At 47.8% G+C, this 22732-nt stretch overlaps 1 protein-coding gene and 6 non-coding genes across 15 annotated transcripts in view; all 7 read right to left on the reverse strand.

The window, feature by feature from the left end:
- Window positions 1-22626, reverse strand: part of TEX14 (testis expressed 14, intercellular bridge forming factor) — a 40352-nt gene extending 17726 nt beyond the window's left edge. For all 9 annotated transcript variants that reach the window (XR_005933291.1, XR_005933292.1, XM_041126448.1 and 6 more), the window contains exons 1-13: window positions 22194-22626; window positions 9338-9452; window positions 8866-9031; window positions 7961-8097; window positions 7289-7370; window positions 6725-6855; window positions 5773-5886; window positions 5203-5326; window positions 4168-4346; window positions 2818-2969; window positions 1842-2032; window positions 1480-1630; window positions 156-1141 (exon numbers count right to left, since the gene is read on the reverse strand). Coding sequence is in view for 7 of the 9 variants with exons in the window: in XM_041126448.1 (XP_040982382.1) it covers window positions 156-1141; window positions 1480-1630; window positions 1842-2032; window positions 2818-2969; window positions 4168-4346; window positions 5203-5326; window positions 5773-5886; window positions 6725-6855; window positions 7289-7370; window positions 7961-8097; window positions 8866-9031; window positions 9338-9452; window positions 22194-22329 (2664 nt within the window). In the remaining 2 variants the exon portion in view is untranslated. The remainder of the gene's footprint in view (window positions 1-155; window positions 1142-1479; window positions 1631-1841; window positions 2033-2817; window positions 2970-4167; window positions 4347-5202; window positions 5327-5772; window positions 5887-6724; window positions 6856-7288; window positions 7371-7960; window positions 8098-8865; window positions 9032-9337; window positions 9453-22193) is intronic.
- On the reverse strand, window positions 9930-10138 carry LOC115347811. Its single transcript, XR_003925622.1, has one exon. It is a non-coding gene; the product is annotated as a small nucleolar RNA U3 (small nucleolar RNA).
- LOC115347873 lies at window positions 12186-12394 on the reverse strand. The gene has a single exon (XR_003925674.1). It is a non-coding gene; the product is annotated as a small nucleolar RNA U3 (small nucleolar RNA).
- Window positions 14935-15143, reverse strand: LOC115347874. Its single transcript, XR_003925675.1, has one exon. It is a non-coding gene; the product is annotated as a small nucleolar RNA U3 (small nucleolar RNA).
- Window positions 17191-17399, reverse strand: LOC115347876. Its single transcript, XR_003925676.1, has one exon. It is a non-coding gene; the product is annotated as a small nucleolar RNA U3 (small nucleolar RNA).
- LOC115347877 lies at window positions 19940-20148 on the reverse strand. The gene has a single exon (XR_003925677.1). It is a non-coding gene; the product is annotated as a small nucleolar RNA U3 (small nucleolar RNA).
- LOC115347810 lies at window positions 21009-21217 on the reverse strand. Its single transcript, XR_003925621.1, has one exon. It is a non-coding gene; the product is annotated as a small nucleolar RNA U3 (small nucleolar RNA).
- Window positions 22627-22732: the final 106 nt, after the last annotated feature.

Genomic DNA, 22732 nt, shown 5'->3' on the forward strand with positions numbered 1-22732 from the left:
ACTATTTTCCATTCTTGTATATAAAGTATATGGTATGCACATATATTTTAAAAGACAGATTCATCCCTCTTCTTGGACACCATCCATAACTACATCTCTTTAGCTGCTAAGGAATACAGAAGCGATAAACACAGTCACCCTGCTCAACACTTTACCTCATGGTCTAGGCTCATTTCATCATCCAGGCTTTTCACCACACTGAAGCCAAGATCACGATGGTTGTTTCCATTTTTACCCTTACTCATTTCATAAAAGCACTTCCACTTTTCATTTTGAATCGCCTGCATTTCTTTTGCCATCTTTGAAACAGCTTGGAAGCTGTCTCCACCCAACGCTCCTTGTGCCTGATGTGTTATCAGTGGTGGAATATAGTCACTTGATGGTGGACCTATAGCCTTCCATAAAAAAGTATTAACTCCAGAAAAAGGGTTATTGGTATTTTGGAAAGTATCATCAGATCTGCTCCAATGTCTTTCTTGACAAATTTGCTTAGAAAGCTGGTTCATTCCGATCTCCTGGAGCAGCTTCTTTTGCTTTTCAGTGGCCTCTAATTTGTCCAGTTTCTCCTCTGTTCTGCACAGGGAATCTGCTGCCTGCTGCAACATGCTTTGAAAAATCTTTAAATTAAGGACACATTTGCTGATGTGCTGCTCATTTTGGGACAGACTACTCATTCTTCTCCCAGCATCTTGTCTTACCTGTGCCAGCATACATAGGTCAGAGGTCTCACTTATCCTCTCCTCCTCTTCCGTAGTGTACTCTGTACTCGATTCTGAAAAGCCACCTTCCTCATAAACTGGCTCTTCCTCACAGTGCACTTCAGGGGATGCATCCAGGTCTCTGAGGGTAGCCTTATCTTCTTCCTGTTGCTGCCTTTTTTCATCGTTTAGAGCTTGACCTAATCCAGCTCCTTCTTCCAGGAAGTCTTCATGAAGTTCTGGATAACTGGCAAAGATTTCATTGATTTCAAAGCTACAGAGGCTGTCATCCACATCACTGACACTGAGGGTCATCTGGAGTTCAGAAGCTATGTCACAATTTTTGTCCTGTGCAACTGGCTGTAGACTGGTTGATGCCTCTTGGTCCACTAACGCACTATTCTCCTCAGGAAAAAAAGAATATCTTGGGGCAGTAGAGCTGTCTGAAAAATTTAAGCGTTAAGCCATTTCTCCAGATGTCCATCAAACACACTGCTTTCGTACATTTAGGAGTTAATGTCTTTTAGAGATTACATGAGCAGCATTTAACACCTCTGCTGAAAACAGTGTGCCTGAATTTCAACTATTAACCAGACTTACAGTCTTAAGTTTACATTAACAATTAGGGTGGCAGCTAGAATCCAACGCTAACTGCTTTCTATTTTCAAACTATGTCATAAAATCTGTGAGTGCTCACATTTTAATTATTCATCTTAGACCTTTATGGACTGAGGAACATGCTAGGTGAAGGACACGTGACATCTTGCTAAAAGAAACTCACCAGCCTCAGTTATCTCTTTTCCCTGCAATTCCTGTGTTCTCCTCTGGTAGCTAAAAGCTGATGCCAAACAGATGTTCACATCTGCAAAAACAGCAGGTCTTTGTGCTTTTGGCGTTTCATCAGCATGACCAGTTTGAGACTTAGTTAAGTCCTGTAATACAAAAAACAGAATAAAAGCCAACTATATTTGGCAGTTCAAAGTCTCTACCTTCTCCTTTAAGGTGGTTTGCCTCCATGATCAGAAAAGGATACTCAATGTTTAGATTGCCTCCCACCTAGATTTAAGCAGAACAACTTGAATCTGAATGGACACAAAACTCTGCTGTTTTAAATATATGAAAGGCTACAATCCTGGAAGTCACCTTTAAGTCATTTTTCAGTATGTACTGAATATCCTGAAGTTTCATGGAGCGGTTCTTCTGTTTAGGTTCTAGCCCTGACTTCACAATGCCATAATAGGGCATAGGAAGTCTGACATCTGCTTCTAACTGCTGTCCCGAAATTATGAGCTGTTTAATAACTGAGTCTTCAAGACCTTTCCAGGGAGGGGTCTCTGCAAAACATAAATATAGACTTTACGTCACAAGCTGTATATCAATGTTAATGAAAATAAAGAAAAAAGAAAAAAAGAGAAAAGAATTGGAGATCCTGAAGCATTATTGTCTGCACATTCCCTAATTTACAACTACTGTCATGAACCAAACAAGCACTCAGTCCAGTCTGGCATATCCTCCCTATTTTATTTCAACAGTGGATGCTTTAAAGGGAGCTGACAGCAATCTCTAGAGGACAGTTACACTGTAAACCATGGTCTGGATTCTTCATTACCAACTAGCTAATAGAGGGTTTAATTTTTAGGGTGTTTATCCCATTTCACTGTGAAACCAGTCAAAGTCAATGCATAACATACAATACATTATCTGTAAGTTATCTTAGAGACCAAAAAGATGAGAGCTGCAGAGGCTCATTTTGCACATTGCAAAGAGTTAACTGAATGTTTTGCTGTCCTCGCATGAAGAAGAAAGATAAACAGCAGAAATACACCATACAGAAAATTGTATCTCTCCAACATCATTAATCTCACCCTTTTGTTATGCAATTTTAAGTTTTCTGATTACGCTTTACAAAAGTTTCCAGTAGTCTTTGCTATTGTCATTAACATTTGGTTTTTTTTTTCCTGGAGTGTTCCTTTTCCAAATTAACTCTGTATGAGCCACCACAGCAAGGTTTTATCCAGTCACACAGGGGAATTAAAACAGACATTAGGGGGCTGACAGTTTGCATTGAAAACATTCACTGGGTAACCCTAGTGACAAAAGCCTAAAGCTATAGGTATACCTGTCAAAGCCTCCTGCACTACTGTACAGAAGCTATAAATATCCGATTTGACCGTGACAACTTTTTCAAGGATTACTTCAGGAGAGCACCACTTATACAGCTGGACTGGGACAGGAATACGTGTCAGATCACTGTGTTCTCCACCATCTTTGCTGTATAAAGGGAAAAAAGTTGAAAATTGGGACATACAGCACACTCAGCTAGAAGGTATACCTTTTGGAATTAAACACCTGAGTTTGTTATATCTGCTTTTAGTTTAAGTACCTAAAAGGTCCAGAGTATACCTGCAAATAAAAATGTGTAATATTTTCACACCAGTAAATGTATTTTGGCACATTACAGCAAAGACTTTCTGGTGAAAGTAACACCTCCTTTAATAAATTTACACTCAAAAAGAAATCAGAAAAAGCTGAAAAAACTTCCCAATAGGAATTTTACAAACAACCCTTTAGCTCTGACCAGCATTCTCTGACCACGGACAAAATACAAGAAGGTGCCACCTAGCCTGTCAACATTTATTCTGCAATGTATACGTACGTCTAGAAGATAACTTCCTCGTCACATTTAACTATAGGGTTTTTTGTTATTCATTTCACAGCAAGCTGTATCTGAAATAGCCAAGAAATCACCAAAATTTATTAACAAATTGAGTTTGCAAGGAGGTTAGGAAGTATCTTTGCTCCTTTCAGGACATTACCATTAGCAAAGTTTTGTTTACTACCAATTTTATTCACCTTCTTTATAGTCTAACCAGCCTTTTACTTCCTTTCTAATCAGACAGCACTACAGGAAAGAAGTAAAAAATGTAGGTAAGTAATAATTTACCTAGACTAAATGAATGGTGTCCCCCATAAAAGAAATACTCTTTTTGTCACTGGTGGCACTTAATTACTACCAGCTCAATGAGGTGTGGAATCTTCAACCATTTTAGGTAAGCCTCCATAAGCAAAAGTTCAGTATAACAAGAGGAGACTTAAACTATTTCCAGCCCAGCAGCAGAATTAGCAACTCAAAGAGGAATTTCATCTCTGTTCTGTTAAGATTAGGTTCTACTTCTCTCTGATGGTATTTTTATACTGCAGTAAAGAGCTGCTTCTCTTACTAGTTTCTATTTTCAGATAGTTATAACACAGAAACTAAGTCCACCTGAAACTTGCTGTACTGCCTGTGGCAAAGTTAATGTACCTGAGCAGTAATAATTTGGAGTTCTTTACTCCTGCAACTCTGTTGCCTGACTCAGAGACAGGAGTGCCTAGTCATCAAGGGGGGGGCACTTCAGCAGAATTTAGTACTAAATTTGACTTTACTTGTGTTTGTCCCTTTCACAGAAACAGTGAGGAAATTCTTTACCTCTCTATCATGTATTCCAAGTTGCATAGCTTTGCTTCACCGGAAGAAACAATCTGAATAGCATAGGAGGTAACAGAACGGTGGATAAATCCACGGGAGTGTAGAAAACGCAAAGCATCATTAATTTGAAGCAGCACATGCAAAATAGTCTCCATATGCAGTACTGGGAATTCTGTACGCTGAAAAAAAAAAAAACCAAAACAGAAGTACCAAATTTGTATTGCAGGTCTTTAAAGCTTGATGTTGGGGAAAACTGTTATTGTACAGAAGGCAGCAAAGAAAGCAAACATGAAACACACTGTAGTAAAAGTCAGACAAATTGCGCTTGCTAAAAAATGTTCGTTCTCAATACCAAATCAACTAATAATACCTTAAAAAGTAATTAAGAAAAAAGAAAGATATTGACTATGCCAAAATTCACTCTGAAGCAGAATGAACGCTTAGGATTTCTTGCCTTTGACTGCAGTTTCTCCAGTAACTTACATGTCTGCATTCAGTTAAAGAAACAGTTAAAGAAATAAAATGACTCAATTAACTCCAAAAGAGGAAGAGAAGAATATTGCATTACAAAAATAAAACACAGATCAGTTGATTGGGGGAAAAAAAAAAAAAAAAAAAAAAAAAAAAAAAAAGAATAAACCACAACTGAGTTCAAGCCTTTGCTTTTTTACACAGGCAGTTTGCAATGTACTACATGCAAATATTCAAGGGCAAAAGCTGGTCTCGCCACATTTGCAGTATACAACCACATGCAGAAGATTAAAAATTCAATTGAATTTAACAGCAGCCATTTTAAGACTGACTCCAAACAAGAAAATCAATGCAATTGCACCTGAACATTAACTGAAGTATTGCCAATTACAAATTTTACCAGCTTACACAGGCTATCTGATACTGTGCAATGAAATAGAAACCTGGATACACAGACTGATGATTTTGTCTTATCGTTCATTCTTTGAGTAAAGATGGTAGATGTAGTTACTAAACTTCTTCCTCTCAATTAATTACTATTTAAAAAACAAGTATTCCAATTACCCTTTCATGAAGGATGCTGTACAGAGAACCAAAGTTAACTCTTTCATATACTAAACGGGTTTTCTCCAAGTCACTAGACAGACAAACAGACATCAACTGTAGCAAATGAGGATGACGGAGTTTACTGCAAAGGGAGAGGAAAAAAAAACTGTAAGGCAAATCCGAGATTAAAAGAGAGAGTCCTGGCCTTCTAGGTGTGTTTACCAATACAATGTGAATGCTTCTAACTTTTCATTAAAATACCAAAAATTGTAAAAGAACCATAGATCAGGAGGCATTTAGGAAACAGTGCTTACTTGCACAACTAGTAGAATCTGTAAGCAAGCCATCCAAGAAATGTGCAATGAAGCATTCATCCAGACATACAAGAAGAGAGCATCATCTCCTCCTGTATTATCCAGAGGAGCAAACGGTGTGGGAAGAGACAGAAGAGAGAGACCTGTATTTCTCATTTGGAGAGAAACTGCAGCCACAGCCTAACAGTCCTCCCGAGGTTAATCCCATTTCCTCACATCACTGGAGACACCCAAACCCCAGGAGCACTTGTGGCTATGGCACTTTCTTTCTTACCTACTATGTTCCTGCTCTGCAATGAGAAGATCAGCTAAGCGTAGTTTACTACAGTTCTGATGGGGCTCAAAGCTGAGTTCCTTCACTGTAACTCTGCTGCCTCCCCACATTAAGCTACAAGGAGAAGAGGAGGAATTTCTATGAGATGCTTTCTACAGTATTTTTTTTCCAGTTACGGGATTACTTACAAGTAATTTTGTAATTCTGAAATGCTCTGTGCTGTCTGCTACTGTTAGTAACATTATTCGGATGATGCTGGCTATAGCATATACTCTTTCAAATTGACAATAAATTCTCATCCTGTTAAAGACTGGATGTAGCAGGACAGGTTTGCTGTCCAAAGATGCTACCCTTCCATGACCCAAGGTAAAGAACAAGGACACTCTAAACCTCCTTCCACTAAATGCCATCAGCCCACTCTGATACAAGCCAGAGCTTTGGGAAGATTACATGACGAATTTGTCAATACTCTGGATGCCCCTGAGGCACAACTACTTGTTACACAATACAAAAGATTAAAAAAGAGGCTCAGTCTGCACTTGCAACTCTCATTTCACCACAGGTTTGAGCAAGTGGGCTGCAGACATACATATCCAGAGGCCTGAGGTCTGACCCAACAATTACAAGGACTAAACACTGAACAATGCAATTTGTGCAACCCCAGCAACATATTTCCCACCACAAAAGGAATCAGTACTGAAACACTGCTATCAATGAATAACCATAATTGGGTTAATATTGCTGGAAAGGACAAGAGCAACCTACAGGTATCAAGGGAATCTAAAGACGATACTAATCAGTGCACTGCAGAAAACAAGTTGCAAGCAGAAAGCAGTGGATGAATATAGAACAAAGTAAAACTATACAAACAAAGCATCTGGTACAACAACTTGCTGCTTAATAGTAACAGCTACACACTAAAGGGGGCTACAATCCCTTTGATTCTACTCACTTTGTCATGATCATGTATGGTCCAACATGGTAAGAAAATGTTGGTTCATCATCTGCCTGAACCACATCTTTTTCCCCAATAATAGGGAGAGATGCCAAGTACCCTAGATGCCCGCTGCCTGCAAGATAAAACTGTAACAACACCAGGGCATAACCAAAAGGAATATGCAACAGTTCCCAAGATGCGTCACAAACTCACTAAAAACTTGAGTGTGATCAGTGCAATGGGAGTATCAGCCAAAGCATCAAAATGAAATGTTAAGATATCTATGTCAAAAGCTTAACTTTCTAGGAGAAGCAGAAACAGTCATTAAGAACTCACACAGGTGACATTTAACAGAAGAGTTTCTATTGCCTGTTCCAAAACAGCTTCCTCTGATAGGGCCTACTAATCACTAAAGGCCTGAGTATTTGCACTCTCCAAGGTTTTTTTCCACCATTTCAGTAGAAACAAGAACGCACTAAAAATTAAAAATTACACTGGTGGGGTAATTACTGTGAAGAATATGTGCCTCTGAAAAACTGTACTAATATCATTAGAAAACTATTATCCATAGCATCTTACCTTCCCAAAACCAAAGCTGTAAATGCTCTTGGCTGCATTAGCTCCACCTTTTAGAAATCTACCCAGAGGACTGTCAACATTTCTAAGTATCAAAAACAAAAGCAATAAGAGTAACTAATATGCCAAGGCTTTGAGTAAAATACAAAAAAGAGAGAGAGAAAAATGCAGAAATTCTGCAACAGCCACCTATTTCAAATGTTGCATTTGACTGGTCCCACACAAAAAGTATAACACAGATGCTGAAAGTCCAAATTATTGTGCAACTCATTAAAACTTTTTAGGTACACCGTTATGATATGTACTTGTTTAAAGCAAGATAGCCAATTAAAAAAAAAAAATATATATATACACACACACAGGCACCCTGCATCCCTTTTTGTTCACAAGTGTGTATTTTTCCTTCATGTTATCGCCATTTTAATACTATTAAAATCCAGTACTTCATATTCCTGATTTCAAGAGTATCTCGTAATATACAGATATTTACAAATACCAAGTTTCTATTTGGAACTCTCACAACAGAAATAAAAAGTATCACCAGTCCTAACACATGTTGGTTTTAAATCTGATATTGTCAAAAAGAAACAAGAACATGTTAATTTTAAGATAATAGAATATGGAAGTAAAAGTCCTTGTAGCTCAATCCCTCAGTACTTGAGAATATATTCTTACCCTTGAACAAGACCACCAAACCTAGACGGACTGCAGACCAGCGCTTTTGATGAACCAACCTTCCTGAGTAGATCAGAGGGAAAATTTTGAATGGCAGCCTGCATGTGGAATGTACAACGCTGTATAAATTCCAGCATCTAGAGGAGGGGGAGAGAAAAAACAACAAAAAAAATTTCTTCAGAACTGCAAGATAAACCATTTAAAATTAATAGATCATGACTACTAAAAAATAACTAGTTACTTGCAATATTTAAATCAGCATTTCAAGAAATGGATACACAGAAAAACTTGAAGAAAATCAATTACATGAAAATGTAAGAAAAAGCTTACTTCAAACACTAGATGACTAACTTCCAAGACATTCACCCACTGAAAATTGTAATATCAGGTTTCTTTAAGAGAATAGGAATAGAAGAGAATAATAACAGGAAAGAGGACTATTACAATGAGTTTTAAATCAATATCGCAGTCATGAATAAGCCTTCTTGATACTGCATTTTGCTACCATGCTAGCAAAAATGACACATTTGCTGACACTCCATGCACAGACTGATACACACTTGAAAACTACTTCAAATTTACTCCAAAATTGCACATACACGCAAACAACCTACATACATCAGGGATCGAAAACAAGGGCCTGTCATTCTCCTCACTGCACACTTACACATAAAGGTCCTAACAAGTTACAAACATGCCTCTGCACCTGAGCAAAACCTTAGTTAAATAATCTGAAACATGAGGATTTCAAAATACCATTACTGATGTTGAAAAAGAATGTTAAATAATTATCTAACATGTAAAAGCCAAGAATTTCTCCCTGGAATGCTGCGAGTTTCTTCACTTTAAGATGAAGATGAGAGCACATACCTAGCACATATTCAACATGTATTACACACACATACCTGAGCACTGCTTTCTTTTCCAGCTGACATAGCCCAGTACTGAGGACTTTTTCCATCTTTATCATGTACTCTCAGATCACCTCCTTCATCCAATAACTTGCTAAGAATCCACTGATTTCCTGAGAATGCAGCTGCGTGGACTGGGGTGCTTCCATCGTAAGAGCGACTGAAGAATGTTAAAGCAGAAATGTTTCAACCTACCCCTACTACACTCAACCAGCTGCACTTCTGGGGAAAAAAAGCAGCATACCTAGAATGTTTTAAGTACTTCCAAACAACAACACACACCATGAAATAAAGACAATTACGCACCTACTTACCTCTGAGGATCTTTGGCTAAAATAGCAATGTGCATCTTAAGCACTTCTTCATTTATATACAGTGAGTATTGTGTATTACATTGACTAAAACCACTACAAGATTAAACACTAATTTCAATTTAAGAAAGAAAAAAATTATTTTTGTACTTAACTGATTAGCGTCTGAGCCATAATCCAACAGCACATCCACTATTTTACCAAGACCTAGCAGTGCAGCAGTGAAGAGAGAAGTTTGGCCCATGGAATTTACAGCATCAACAAAAATACCTGCAAGAAAACAAAAGATTATGAGGCCAGTGCTTGTTGCACCCCACCCCGAGTAAAAGGCAACGGTTGGTTCATTAACACTAAAACTGACTGCCATATTCCTTCTGAGATAGAGGAAATATGGAAACATAATGCTATTAGCAGAAATGGAAAAAAGAGCAAATGACCTTGAAAAAAACGGAAACACCTAAAAGGATGTATAAATATCAGAGGCAAAGTATTAGCCTGGATGAGCACAGATAACACCAGAGGACTGCATTAATAAAAAACTAAATTCTTTTGAAACCATAATTAAGAGTTAGACAAATACTTTGTTATTTTAACCAATATTCTTCAAAATAGTTAATTCCATTCTCCATTAAACAACAAACCTAGAGAGCTACGGATCTGAAAACAACACTTGGGTGGTGAAATCAGTCAAACAAAACAAAGCCCATCTATTCTTAGTACCAAGCAAAAAAAAAAGGGGGGCCACAAACCACTCAGCCGGTGCTCTCTCCCTCCCAGACCCGAAGGACCGGGAACGGTCATCAATGGCGAGCGGCTCCTGCCCAGGCAGCACCACCCGCCCGCTTCGCGCTCAGGAGAGAGCAACACCATCCTCCTCGTGGTTTGTGACGCCGTACAGGTGCGACCACTCTCCTCTAGTGACCAACTACAGAAATGACCCCTGAAAGTATAGTCTTAACCCGCTACACCCGCCGCCGCCGGCCACACACACGCGCACCGCCCTCCACCACACGGACACCCCACCCCGCACACCCCACGCCAACACAACGACAGCCCCCGCGCTCCCGCCCACACCCCGCCGCCGCGGAACCGCGGCCCGCGCCCCACGCTCCCGCTCCGCGCCCCACGCAACGGCCGTGCGGGGCCCTGCGCGGGACACGCCCCCTCATCTGCATCCTCGGCCCCAGACGCCCAATCACACGCGCCGCTCCCACGCAGGCAGGAGCGCGGCTCCGCCGCCGCCGCGCTCAGACCGCCCGCCCCGCCCCGCCCCGCGCCCGGCTACCGGCGCCCCGTCCTCCCGCCACGCGAGCACAGGGCCGCAGAGCCAGGGCGGCACCCACCGAGCCTGGGCCGTTGCAAAGTTTTCATGACACAGTAGAAGAGATGACCGTCTCAGTCCGTGCTCCCGCCACCCCATGCCACCAGAGGAGAAGGGGCCCAGGGACCACGGCCAGGCAGCACTGCACGTCTCTTGCCTGGAGCTCTGAAGGGGATGCCCTGGCTTCCAGGGGCTACCGAGACCTGACGCGTTCAGGCACACTCTCACCTACCAACTAGAACAACCCCACAGAGTACCATCATAATTAACACAGCCCTTTACATCTGTGGATCGAGCCTGAGCACCAAGGACTTCCGCACCACAGCCGACACTATAATACTGAGCAGTTTCGCCCAGCTGCAGACCCCAGCAGATACCCTGTGGCCCCAGGATCCAACCTGACGTACCCCATCTTCCATGGCATTGCACAGCATAAGGAGCGCAACGTCAAGCAGCTTCTCCCTAATCCCCATCAGACTGATCAAAGGTTTACCATGCTCCAGGTCTAGCCTTGTTGTCCAAAAAGTGGATTTGTTTCCTGGTGTGCAGCAAGCCAATAATCACACACTTGGGAGAGACATTATTTATTTCATATTTGCACAAAGACGGGTGCTAGGTGGTAACTCCAGCAAGCTAGCACACAACACCAAAGAAAAACAATGTATTTATTCTGTTACAGGATTAGTAGAAACCCACCTAAATTTCTATTAATTGGTTAGTAGTCACCATCTCATCTACTATTGGCCAGTTATATTTAAATTAGCCTTGCCTGCTATGTAGATTAGCACGCATGCTCCTTGCAGGTGGGAAGGGACAAGTTCTTCCAGCCTGGAACTGAGCTGGAGGTTGAGATCTCCCCCGGCCACCTTTACCTTTCCCCCAGTTCATGCTCCTTTGGCAATCATCCAGCCTTCGGCGCCTTCTGGAGCAGGCATGTTTCCTTTTATCAGTCACATCCTACATTTCTTAGGCCCAATTATCCTTAATATTTCTTTTTGCTCTGATGGACCTTGAGTATTCTTACCAAGTTGGCAATGCACACGAAGCATCCTCAAAAACATTGAGGCCTAATTGTTCCAGGGTGTCCTTACTCTGTGAATGCCAACTGTGTGCCTTTCTGATTATAGCCTTACCTGTTAATTTGATATATACAAAATACATCTTGCACAAAATAGTCAGACTATTCGAAATCTCTGAGTTATTCTTCAACAGCCTGAGCAACACAGATTCCCACAACATGTCACAAAAAGCAAATACTGAACAGTTTCTCCCCAGCCCCTTGTCACTCTCTGATCAACACTGTTCAGAAACAACTCCACAGCACCCACCAAGTCACCTTGCCCTACACAACAGATGGCTCGAGAATACCATCGCCTAACTTACACACCCAGTTACTGCCAACAAACTTGCAAAGCATTTCTTTTTACTGAAAAACCCCACCCCACCACACATTAAAACCTCGAACCCGCCCGGCAGTCCACACTGTCACTGCTACCGAAAATGCACTAAGGGGCTTGTGAGAAATCAAGTACTGTCCATTCTGGGACGCAGGAGGCAGCCGGGAGCCTGCGTGTTCTGCCGGAACGTGTTTGCTCACAGGGAACTGCATCGGCAGGCAACAACCCCTCCTCCTACCGCAACTATTTTTAGCACCAACCAAATAAAAAAAGGGGGGGCCACAAACCACTCAGCCTGTGCTCTCTCCCTCCCGGACCCAAAGGACCGGGAACGGTCATCAATGGCGAGCGGCTCCTGCCCAGGCAGCACCGCCCGCCCGCTTCGCGCTCAGGAGAGAGCAACACCATCCTCCTCGTGGTTTGTGACGCCGTACAGGTGCGATCACTCTCCTCTAGTGACCAACTACAGAAATGACCCCTGAAAGTATAGTCTTAACCCGCTACACCCGCCGCCGCCGGCCACACACACGCGCACCGCCCTCCACCACACGGACACCCCACCCCGCACACCCCACGCCAACACAACGACAGCCCCCGCGCTCCCGCCCACACCCCGCCGCCGCGGAACCGCGGCCCGCGCCCCACGCTCCCGCTCCGCGCCCCACGCAACGGCCGTGCGGGGCCCTGCGCGGGACACGCCCCCTCATCTGCATCCTCGGCCCCAGACGCCCAATCACACGCGCCGCTCCGCCTCCGCTGCCCGCGACACGGGACGCCGCCGCCGCGCTCAGGCCGCCCGCCCCCGGCTACCGGCGCCCCGTCCTCCCGCCACGCGAGCACAGGGCCGCAGAGCCAGGGCTCCGCGGGCAAAACGTGCGCGGGGGCGGCACCCACCGAGCCTGGGCCGGCTACCTGCGATGCCAAGAACCGGTTCCTCTCCGGGAGCGGAAATTGGCCCCCGGTGGTAGCACAGCACATCACGCCCAGGCTTGGGCGGCCACAGCTCTGTCAGCTACTGACAAAGAACATCGGCTCTCGCAGAGTAATTCCTCTGGAGCCCGGGGAGACTCCCCATCCCAGGCAAGTTACAGATAATACAAAAGCCCACGCTTTCTTCAAAGGCAACCGGAGGCTATGAAAAACCTCCTCTTGCCAATTGTTAGGAAAATCTCATTTCCTAACTAGCATACCAATTAGTCTTTATAGTATGAAACCATATGAACTTTCCAAAGATGTATAATAGCAGACTGTTTAGCCATGGTTGAGTGAGGGTGACCAAAGGACCCCGACTCATTGCAAGGAGGACAGCCCTGTTGTGGAAGGTGGCAAAGCTGAGCTACAGGAGCACACCCCAACGAGACACAAATGGCACGTGGCAATAACGGGACAAGACTGTGAGGCTGTCAAAGCACAGGAACGTATATACATTATAGAGGCTGTTAATATATTTTGGAAGGCTTTAAGGACTCTGTTTAGCTGCTTAAAAGTAGTTGTTCATGATAAAGCAGCACTCATGGCTTGCTTAACGCTTTTGCTTAACGTTGACCTGTTCTCTGATTGGAGGAGTAAGAAGATTCGGAAAGCCCCAGAGCTAGTTTCAGCCAGGAAAAGGAGACATAGTAGGCACTAGCCTAAAAACCAGGAAAGAGAAAGAACCCAGCAAGAGATAAGAAAAAGGACCAGTGAGAGAGAAGACAACCCCAGACCCAAATATTACTGTTGCACCAGACTATGGCGTGAGGGGCAGGAACTTAGATTGTAAGGGTGTAATTGTCCAAGATTTTAGTGTTTGGGGTCCCTCTCCAGAGACACCCAGCTCGAGCTGTCTAAATTTGTGCACCATAGATAAAATAAATTACACTTTTTATTTTGAAGGCCTTGATTAGAGATTCTGCTTTGGGAAACCTAGGGTCGAGCCTGAGGGAAGAAGCAGCACCCAAGGGCTTGTGTATGTGTGAGGAGTTGAAAGGGGCACCTGTCAGCTTGCTGTAGTCACCCGCTGTGAAGAGACTCCAGTCCTAGCAGTTAAAGTCTTGGGTGGTGTGTGTGCAACTCCTTAACTGGCATGTGAATGGTTGAGCAGCAGCTTCTCCCTTAACAGCCCCAACCCTGAGGATGAGGACCTTAGTTTCTCGGAACCTTAAAAGCTGCCCAGGAAGAATAAAAAATAGCCCGGGACTACCAAGATAAGGCCAGCATCCTGGCTCCTCCAACACTTCTGTGAAACCCTCCCATTATTTGGCATCATAGACAAGTAATTGCAGCAAGACTGACTCCCTGGACGCCTAGATCCAGGAAGAAGCAAATGGATCATGATGCCATAGAATTATAGTTGCTTTGCAAAACAGAAGTGTGTGTGTGTTAAGTAGTGACTGGGCAAATTATCTTGTATCTGAATGCCTGAAAGATACAAGAACCACGTGTAAAAACGCATCCAGGGTGCCCCAGTTTGAATGGGACACTTCATGTGCATGAATAAAGAATTACTGTTGTAATTCTATACTTTGCATCCCAGCTTCTTTCCTTGGATGTCACGGGCCAGTTGCAGTGTTTTCATGACACAATACAAGAGACAACCATCTCAGTCTGTGCTCCCTCTGCCGCACAGCACCAGCGAAGAGGCCCAGGCACCAATGCCAAGCAGCACTGCCGGTCTCTTGCCTAGTGCTCTGAAGAGGATGCACTGGCTTCATCACCTTGCCCTACACAACAGATGGCTCGAGGATACAATTGCCTAACTTGCACACCCGGGTATTAGCAAAATTTCAAAGCATTTCTTTTCACTGAACAACCCCACCCCACCACATATTAAAACCTCGAACCCCCCTGACTGCTTTCCCCCCTCCCCCCGAAGGCCCACACCGTCACTGCTATCAAAAATCCACGGAAGGGCTCGGGATGCAGGAGGCAGCCGGGAGCCTGTGTATTCGCCAGAACACGTTTGCTCACAGGGCACTGAAGCGACAGGCAACAGCCCCTCCTCCTACCGCAACTATTTTTAGTACCGACCAAATAAAAAAAGGGGGGGCCACAAACCACTCAGCCTGTGCTCTCTCCCTCCCGGACCCAAAGGACCGGGAACGGTCATCAATGGCGAGCGGCTCCTGCCCAGGCAGCACCGCCCGCCCGCTTCGCGCTCAGGAGAGAGCAACACCATCCTCCTCGTGGTTTGTGACGCCGTACAGGTGCGATCACTCTCCTCTAGTGACCAACTACAGAAATGACCCCTGAAAGTATAGTCTTAACCCGCTACACCCGCCGCCGCCGGCCACACACACGCGCACCGCCCTCCACCACACGGACACCCCACCCCGCACACCCCACGCCAACACAACGACAGCCCCCGCGCTCCCGCCCACACCCCGCCGCCGCGGAACCGCGGCCCGCGCCCCACGCTCCCGCTCCGCGCCCCACGCAACGGCCGTGCGGGGCCCTGCGCGGGACACGCCCCCTCATCTGCATCCTCGGCCCCAGACGCCCAATCACACGCGCCGCTCCCACGCAGGCAGGAGCGCGGCTCCGCCGCCGCCGCGCTCAGACCGCCCGCCCCGCCCCGCCCCGCGCCCGGCTACCGGCGCCCCGTCCTCCCGCCACGCGAGCACAGGGCCGCAGAGCCAGGGCGGCACCCACCGAGCCTGGGCCGTTGCAAAGTTTTCATGACACAGTAGAAGAGATGACCGTCTCAGTCCGTGCTCCCGCCACCCCATGCCACCAGAGGAGAAGGGGCCCAGGGACCACGGCCAGGCAGCACTGCACGTCTCTTGCCTGGAGCTCTGAAGGGGATGCCCTGGCTTCCAGGGGCTACCGAGACCTGACGCGTTCAGGCACACTCTCACCTACCAACTAGAACAACCCCACAGAGTACCATCATAATTAACACAGCCCTTTACATCTGTGGATCGAGCCTGAGCACCAAGGACTTCCGCACCACAGCCGACACTATAATACTGAGCAGTTTCGCCCAGCTGCAGACCCCAGCAGATACCCTGTGGCCCCAGGATCCAACCTGACGTACCCCATCTTCCATGGCATTGCACAGCATAAGGAGCGCAACGTCAAGCAGCTTCTCCCTAATCCCCATCAGACTGATCAAAGGTTTACCATGCTCCAGGTCTAGCCTTGTTGTCCAAAAAGTGGATTTGTTTCCTGGTGTGCAGCAAGCCAATAATCACACACTTGGGAGAGACATTATTTATTTCATATTTGCACAAAGACGGGTGCTAGGTGGTAACTCCAGCAAGCTAGCACACAACACCAAAGAAAAACAATGTATTTATTCTGTTACAGGATTAGTAGAAACCCACCTAAATTTCTATTAATTGGTTAGTAGTCACCATCTCATCTACTATTGGCCAGTTATATTTAAATTAGCCTTGCCTGCTATGTAGATTAGCACGCATGCTCCTTGCAGGTGGGAAGGGACAAGTTCTTCCAGCCTGGAACTGAGCTGGAGGTTGAGATCTCCCCCGGCCACCTTTACCTTTCCCCCAGTTCATGCTCCTTTGGCAATCATCCAGCCTTCGGCGCCTTCTGGAGCAGGCATGTTTCCTTTTATCAGTCACATCCTACATTTCTTAGGCCCAATTATCCTTAATATTTCTTTTTGCTCTGATGGACCTTGAGTATTCTTACCAAGTTGGCAATGCACACGAAGCATCCTCAAAAACATTGAGGCCTAATTGTTCCAGGGTGTCCTTACTCTGTGAATGCCAACTGTGTGCCTTTCTGATTATAGCCTTACCTGTTAATTTGATATATACAAAATACATCTTGCACAAAATAGTCAGACTATTCGAAATCTCTGAGTTATTCTTCAACAGCCTGAGCAACACAGATTCCCACAACATGTCACAAAAAGCAAATACTGAACAGTTTCTCCCCAGCCCCTTGTCACTCTCTGATCAACACTGTTCAGAAACAACTCCACAGCACCCACCAAGTCACCTTGCCCTACACAACAGATGGCTCGAGAATACCATCGCCTAACTTACACACCCAGTTACTGCCAACAAACTTGCAAAGCATTTCTTTTTACTGAAAAACCCCACCCCACCACACATTAAAACCTCGAACCCGCCCGGCAGTCCACACTGTCACTGCTACCGAAAATGCACTAAGGGGCTTGTGAGAAATCAAGTACTGTCCATTCTGGGACGCAGGAGGCAGCCGGGAGCCTGCGTGTTCTGCCGGAACGTGTTTGCTCACAGGGAACTGCATCGGCAGGCAACAACCCCTCCTCCTACCGCAACTATTTTTAGCACCAACCAAATAAAAAAAGGGGGGGCCACAAACCACTCAGCCTGTGCTCTCTCCCTCCCGGACCCAAAGGACCGGGAACGGTCATCAATGGCGAGCGGCTCCTGCCCAGGCAGCACCGCCCGCCCGCTTCGCGCTCAGGAGAGAGCAACACCATCCTCCTCGTGGTTTGTGACGCCGTACAGGTGCGATCACTCTCCTCTAGTGACCAACTACAGAAATGACCCCTGAAAGTATAGTCTTAACCCGCTACACCCGCCGCCGCCGGCCACACACACGCGCACCGCCCTCCACCACACGGACACCCCACCCCGCACACCCCACGCCAACACAATGACAGCCCCCGCGCTCCCGCCCACACCCCGCCGCCGCGGAACCGCGGCCCGCGCCCCACGCTCCCGCTCCGCGCCCCACGCAACGGCCGTGCGGGGCCCTGCGCGGGACACGCCCCCTCATCTGCATCCTCGGCCCCAGACGCCCAATCACACGCGCCGCTCCGCCTCCGCTGCCCGCGACACGGGACGCCGCCGCCGCGCTCAGGCCGCCCGCCCCCGGCTACCGGCGCCCCGTCCTCCCGCCACGCGAGCACAGGGCCGCAGAGCCAGGGCTCCGCGGGCAAAACGTGCGCGGGGGCGGCACCCACCGAGCCTGGGCCGGCTACCTGCGATGCCAAGAACCGGTTCCTCTCCGGGAGCGGAAATTGGCCCCCGGTGGTAGCACAGCACATCACGCCCAGGCTTGGGCGGCCACAGCTCTGTCAGCTACTGACAAAGAACATCGGCTCTCGCAGAGTAATTCCTCTGGAGCCCGGGGAGACTCCCCATCCCAGGCAAGTTACAGATAATACAAAAGCCCACGCTTTCTTCAAAGTCAACCGGAGGCTATGAAAAACCTCCTCTTGCCAATTGTTAGGAAAATCTCATTTCCTAACTAGCATACCAATTAGTCTTTATAGTATGAAACCATATGAACTTTCCAAAGATGTATAATAGCAGACTGTTTAGCCATGGTTGAGTGAGGGTGACCAAAGGACCCCGACTCATTGCAAGGAGGACAGCCCTGTTGTGGAAGGTGGCAAAGCTGAGCTACAGGAGCACACCCCAACGAGACACAAATGGCACGTGGCAATAACGGGACAAGACTGTGAGGCTGTCAAAGCACAGGAACGTATATACATTATAGAGGCTGTTAATATATTTTGGAAGGCTTTAAGGACTCTGTTTAGCTGCTTAAAAGTAGTTGTTCATGATAAAGCAGCACTCATGGCTTGCTTAACGCTTTTGCTTAACGTTGACCTGTTCTCTGATTGGAGGAGTAAGAAGATTCGGAAAGCCCCAGAGCTAGTTTCAGCCAGGAAAAGGAGACATAGTAGGCACTAGCCTAAAAACCAGGAAAGAGAAAGAACCCAGCAAGAGATAAGAAAAAGGACCAGTGAGAGAGAAGACAACCCCAGACCCAAATATTACTGTTGCACCAGACTATGGCGTGAGGGGCAGGAACTTAGATTGTAAGGGTGTAATTGTCCAAGATTTTAGTGTTTGGGGTCCCTCTCCAGAGACACCCAGCTCGAGCTGTCTAAATTTGTGCACCATAGATAAAATAAATTACACTTTTTATTTTGAAGGCCTTGATTAGAGATTCTGCTTTGGGAAACCTAGGGTCGAGCCTGAGGGAAGAAGCAGCACCCAAGGGCTTGTGTATGTGTGAGGAGTTGAAAGGGGCACCTGTCAGCTTGCTGTAGTCACCCGCTGTGAAGAGACTCCAGTCCTAGCAGTTAAAGTCTTGGGTGGTGTGTGTGCAACTCCTTAACTGGCATGTGAATGGTTGAGCAGCAGCTTCTCCCTTAACAGCCCCAACCCTGAGGATGAGGACCTTAGTTTCTCGGAACCTTAAAAGCTGCCCAGGAAGAATAAAAAATAGCCCGGGACTACCAAGATAAGGCCAGCATCCTGGCTCCTCCAACACTTCTGTGAAACCCTCCCATTATTTGGCATCATAGACAAGTAATTGCAGCAAGACTGACTCCCTGGACGCCTAGATCCAGGAAGAAGCAAATGGATCATGATGCCATAGAATTATAGTTGCTTTGCAAAACAGAAGTGTGTGTGTGTTAAGTAGTGACTGGGCAAATTATCTTGTATCTGAATGCCTGAAAGATACAAGAACCACGTGTAAAAACGCATCCAGGGTGCCCCAGTTTGAATGGGACACTTCATGTGCATGAATAAAGAATTACTGTTGTAATTCTATACTTTGCATCCCAGCTTCTTTCCTTGGATGTCACGGGCCAGTTGCAGTGTTTTCATGACACAATACAAGAGACAACCATCTCAGTCTGTGCTCCCTCTGCCGCACAGCACCAGCGAAGAGGCCCAGGCACCAATGCCAAGCAGCACTGCCGGTCTCTTGCCTAGTGCTCTGAAGAGGATGCACTGGCTTCATCACCTTGCCCTACACAACAGATGGCTCGAGGATACAATTGCCTAACTTGCACACCCGGGTATTAGCAAAATTTCAAAGCATTTCTTTTCACTGAACAACCCCACCCCACCACATATTAAAACCTCGAACCCCCCTGACTGCTTTCCCCCCTCCCCCCGAAGGCCCACACCGTCACTGCTATCAAAAATCCACGGAAGGGCTCGGGATGCAGGAGGCAGCCGGGAGCCTGTGTATTCGCCAGAACACGTTTGCTCACAGGGCACTGAAGCGACAGGCAACAGCCCCTCCTCCTACCGCAACTATTTTTAGTACCGACCAAATAAAAAAAGGGGGGGCCACAAACCACTCAGCCTGTGCTCTCTCCCTCCCGGACCCAAAGGACCGGGAACGGTCATCAATGGCGAGCGGCTCCTGCCCAGGCAGCACCGCCCGCCCGCTTCGCGCTCAGGAGAGAGCAACACCATCCTCCTCGTGGTTTGTGACGCCGTACAGGTGCGATCACTCTCCTCTAGTGACCAACTACAGAAATGACCCCTGAAAGTATAGTCTTAACCCGCTACACCCGCCGCCGCCGGCCACACACACGCGCACCGCCCTCCACCACACGGACACCCCACCCCGCACACCCCACGCCAACACAACGACAGCCCCCGCGCTCCCGCCCACACCCCGCCGCCGCGGAACCGCGGCCCGCGCCCCACGCTCCCGCTCCGCGCCCCACGCAACGGCCGTGCGGGGCCCTGCGCGGGACACGCCCCTTCATTTGCATGCCCTGCATCAGGCGCGCGGACTCCACCCGCTCAGCGCTCCCCAGGGCTCCGCAGCGCAACACAGCGCCGCCCGATGGGGCTTGGGCCAACGCTTCGGTCGCGCTGCCCGGAGCGCCCATTGAGGCAAGGCCCGGAGTCGCTCTCTGCGCACCGTTCCCTCAGTCAGCAGGCGCAGTCTGGGTCCGGGCCGCCGTGGCACGAGCGACGCGACGGCAACGGCGAGCACGCTCGGCTCTGAGCGGGGCTGGGGCGGCCCCCGAAGCCCCTCTCCCCCGCGCTGCTCGGTGACTCCGTGCCAAAAGCGAGCAGCTTCTACCTAACCCCCTCCAAGGCCAACGACCGACACCCGCGGCCGCAAATCCACCCGGCCTTCCAGGGACAGCGCGACGTGACGGGAAGAGAGCAGGGTCTCCCCGTCCCCAAGACGCTCTCCACCCCTCCCCGACAGCACTAAAACGCCTTCGCAGCGCCCCCACAATTCCCCAGCTCTCCCCGACCCAGGCTCTGCTGTAGCAAGAAGTCTGTACCCTCCTCGGTGGGTACGGAGCCTCGCACACGTCGGTGCAAAGCCCCTCTCAGCAGTCAGCAAGCTGATCTATTTTTAGTACCAAGCAAAAAAAGGGGGGGGGGGGGGCCACAAACCACTCAGCCTGTGCTCTCTCCCTCCCGGACCCAAAGGACCGGGAACGGTCATCAATGGCGAGCGGCTCCTGCCCAGGCAGCACCGCCCGCCCGCTTCGCGCTCAGGAGAAAGCAACACCATCCTCCTCGTGGTTTGTGACGCCGTACAGGTGCGATCACTCTCCTCTAGTGACCAACTACAGAAATGACCCCTGAAAGTATAGTCTTAACCCGCTACACCCGCCGCCGCCGGCCACACACACGCGCACCGCCCTCAACCACACGGACACCCCACCCCGCACACCCCACGCCAACACAACGACAGCCCCCGAGCTCCCGCCCACACCCCGCCGCCGCGGAACCGCGGCCCGCGCCCCACGCTCCCGCTCCGCGCCCCACGCAACGGCCGTGCGGGGCCCTGCGCGGGACACGCCCCTTCATTTGCATCCTCGGCCCCAGACGCCCAATCACACGCGCCGCTCGCACGCAGCCGCGCGGCTCCGCCCCGTGCGGGGAAGCCGCCCCGCCCCGAGCTGCGCAATCTCCGCACTGCGCGGAGGGACCCGCCTGCAGCCGCGCCGGCGGGAGCCCGGTGCCCGGTACCGGCCCGGGGCGGCTCGCCGTCTGTCCGCAGAGAGCCCTCGAGCAACCCCCAGCTTGTACATCCTGTCACCAGTGCTACAGACACGTCACAGCCCTAGGAACAGGACGTGCTCTGGAAGTTCTTGAGTGTAAAAATGAAAGAGAACTGCATCAAATATTAGGGTTCATTTACAAAATTCCCCGTTCCCTGGTAGCTAAAAATCTAGGTGTCAAAAATACCAGTATCTAAAGCCTACCTTTCCTTAAAAATCCTTAAGGATTTTGCAAGCAGAATTAAAAGTTAAAATTGTATTTGAAGAGTATATTCCTACAGTAGGCTTTCAGAATTTTAGTTTTACAATACCTCAACCATTTGCTTATGAGCACCTTACAACTAAAAGGTTGTAAGGTTATTTTTCAATTTACTTATTTTCATACAACAATTTTTGGATGCAATAATTAGTGCCACTTACCAGAAAAAGCCAACTACAACACATTTTGTAAACATATTTCACTCGCAAAACTGAATTGTACAGACAGCATGCCATTTTTTACCACAAATACAAGCATAGAGGAAAAAGAAAAACTTTTCTGCCAGCGCTTGTCTAAACTTCGCTTTTACCTTTTTTCAGGAGCTTCTTCACTTTCACATAATTTCCCTGCCTGACATACTCATGCAGCTGAGCTTCCAGGGAGTCACCTTTTATACTTCCAAGCTGGACTGGGCAGGGAATTGGAAGAGGGAGAGCATGAGCCATCTTCTTTCCTCAACAGAACTAGGAAAAGGTATGAAACATAATGAAGCTGCAAAACGCCATAGCTCCTGGCAGCTCGAAAAGAACTTCTTTTGACTTCAAAACCTTCAGTAGCTGACACAATCAGTTATGGCTGTTTCCTCCAGCCGAATCCCAAGATGGAAGGCAAAAGCAAACTCCCTCCCCTCTTAACTGTGCCCTCTGAGAGAAAGGCCTCCCTGCAAGACGAGCCGATGAGGGATTGTTAGTGGGCATGGCCCAGCCGAGGAGAAACGCGGTCCCAAGGGGGAAAAGGGAGAGGTGACGGCCAGAGGATGACAGAAACACCCCGAAAGCCTGTCAGGTGCGGAGGCCTCTCTGACCGCACGAAGGCAGGACAAATCCAGCACCGCTCCTGGGTCAGGGC

Source organism: Aquila chrysaetos, chromosome 10, assembly GCF_900496995.4.
Source record: "Aquila chrysaetos chrysaetos chromosome 10, bAquChr1.4, whole genome shotgun sequence".
Lineage (NCBI taxonomy): Eukaryota > Metazoa > Chordata > Aves > Accipitriformes > Accipitridae > Aquila > Aquila chrysaetos.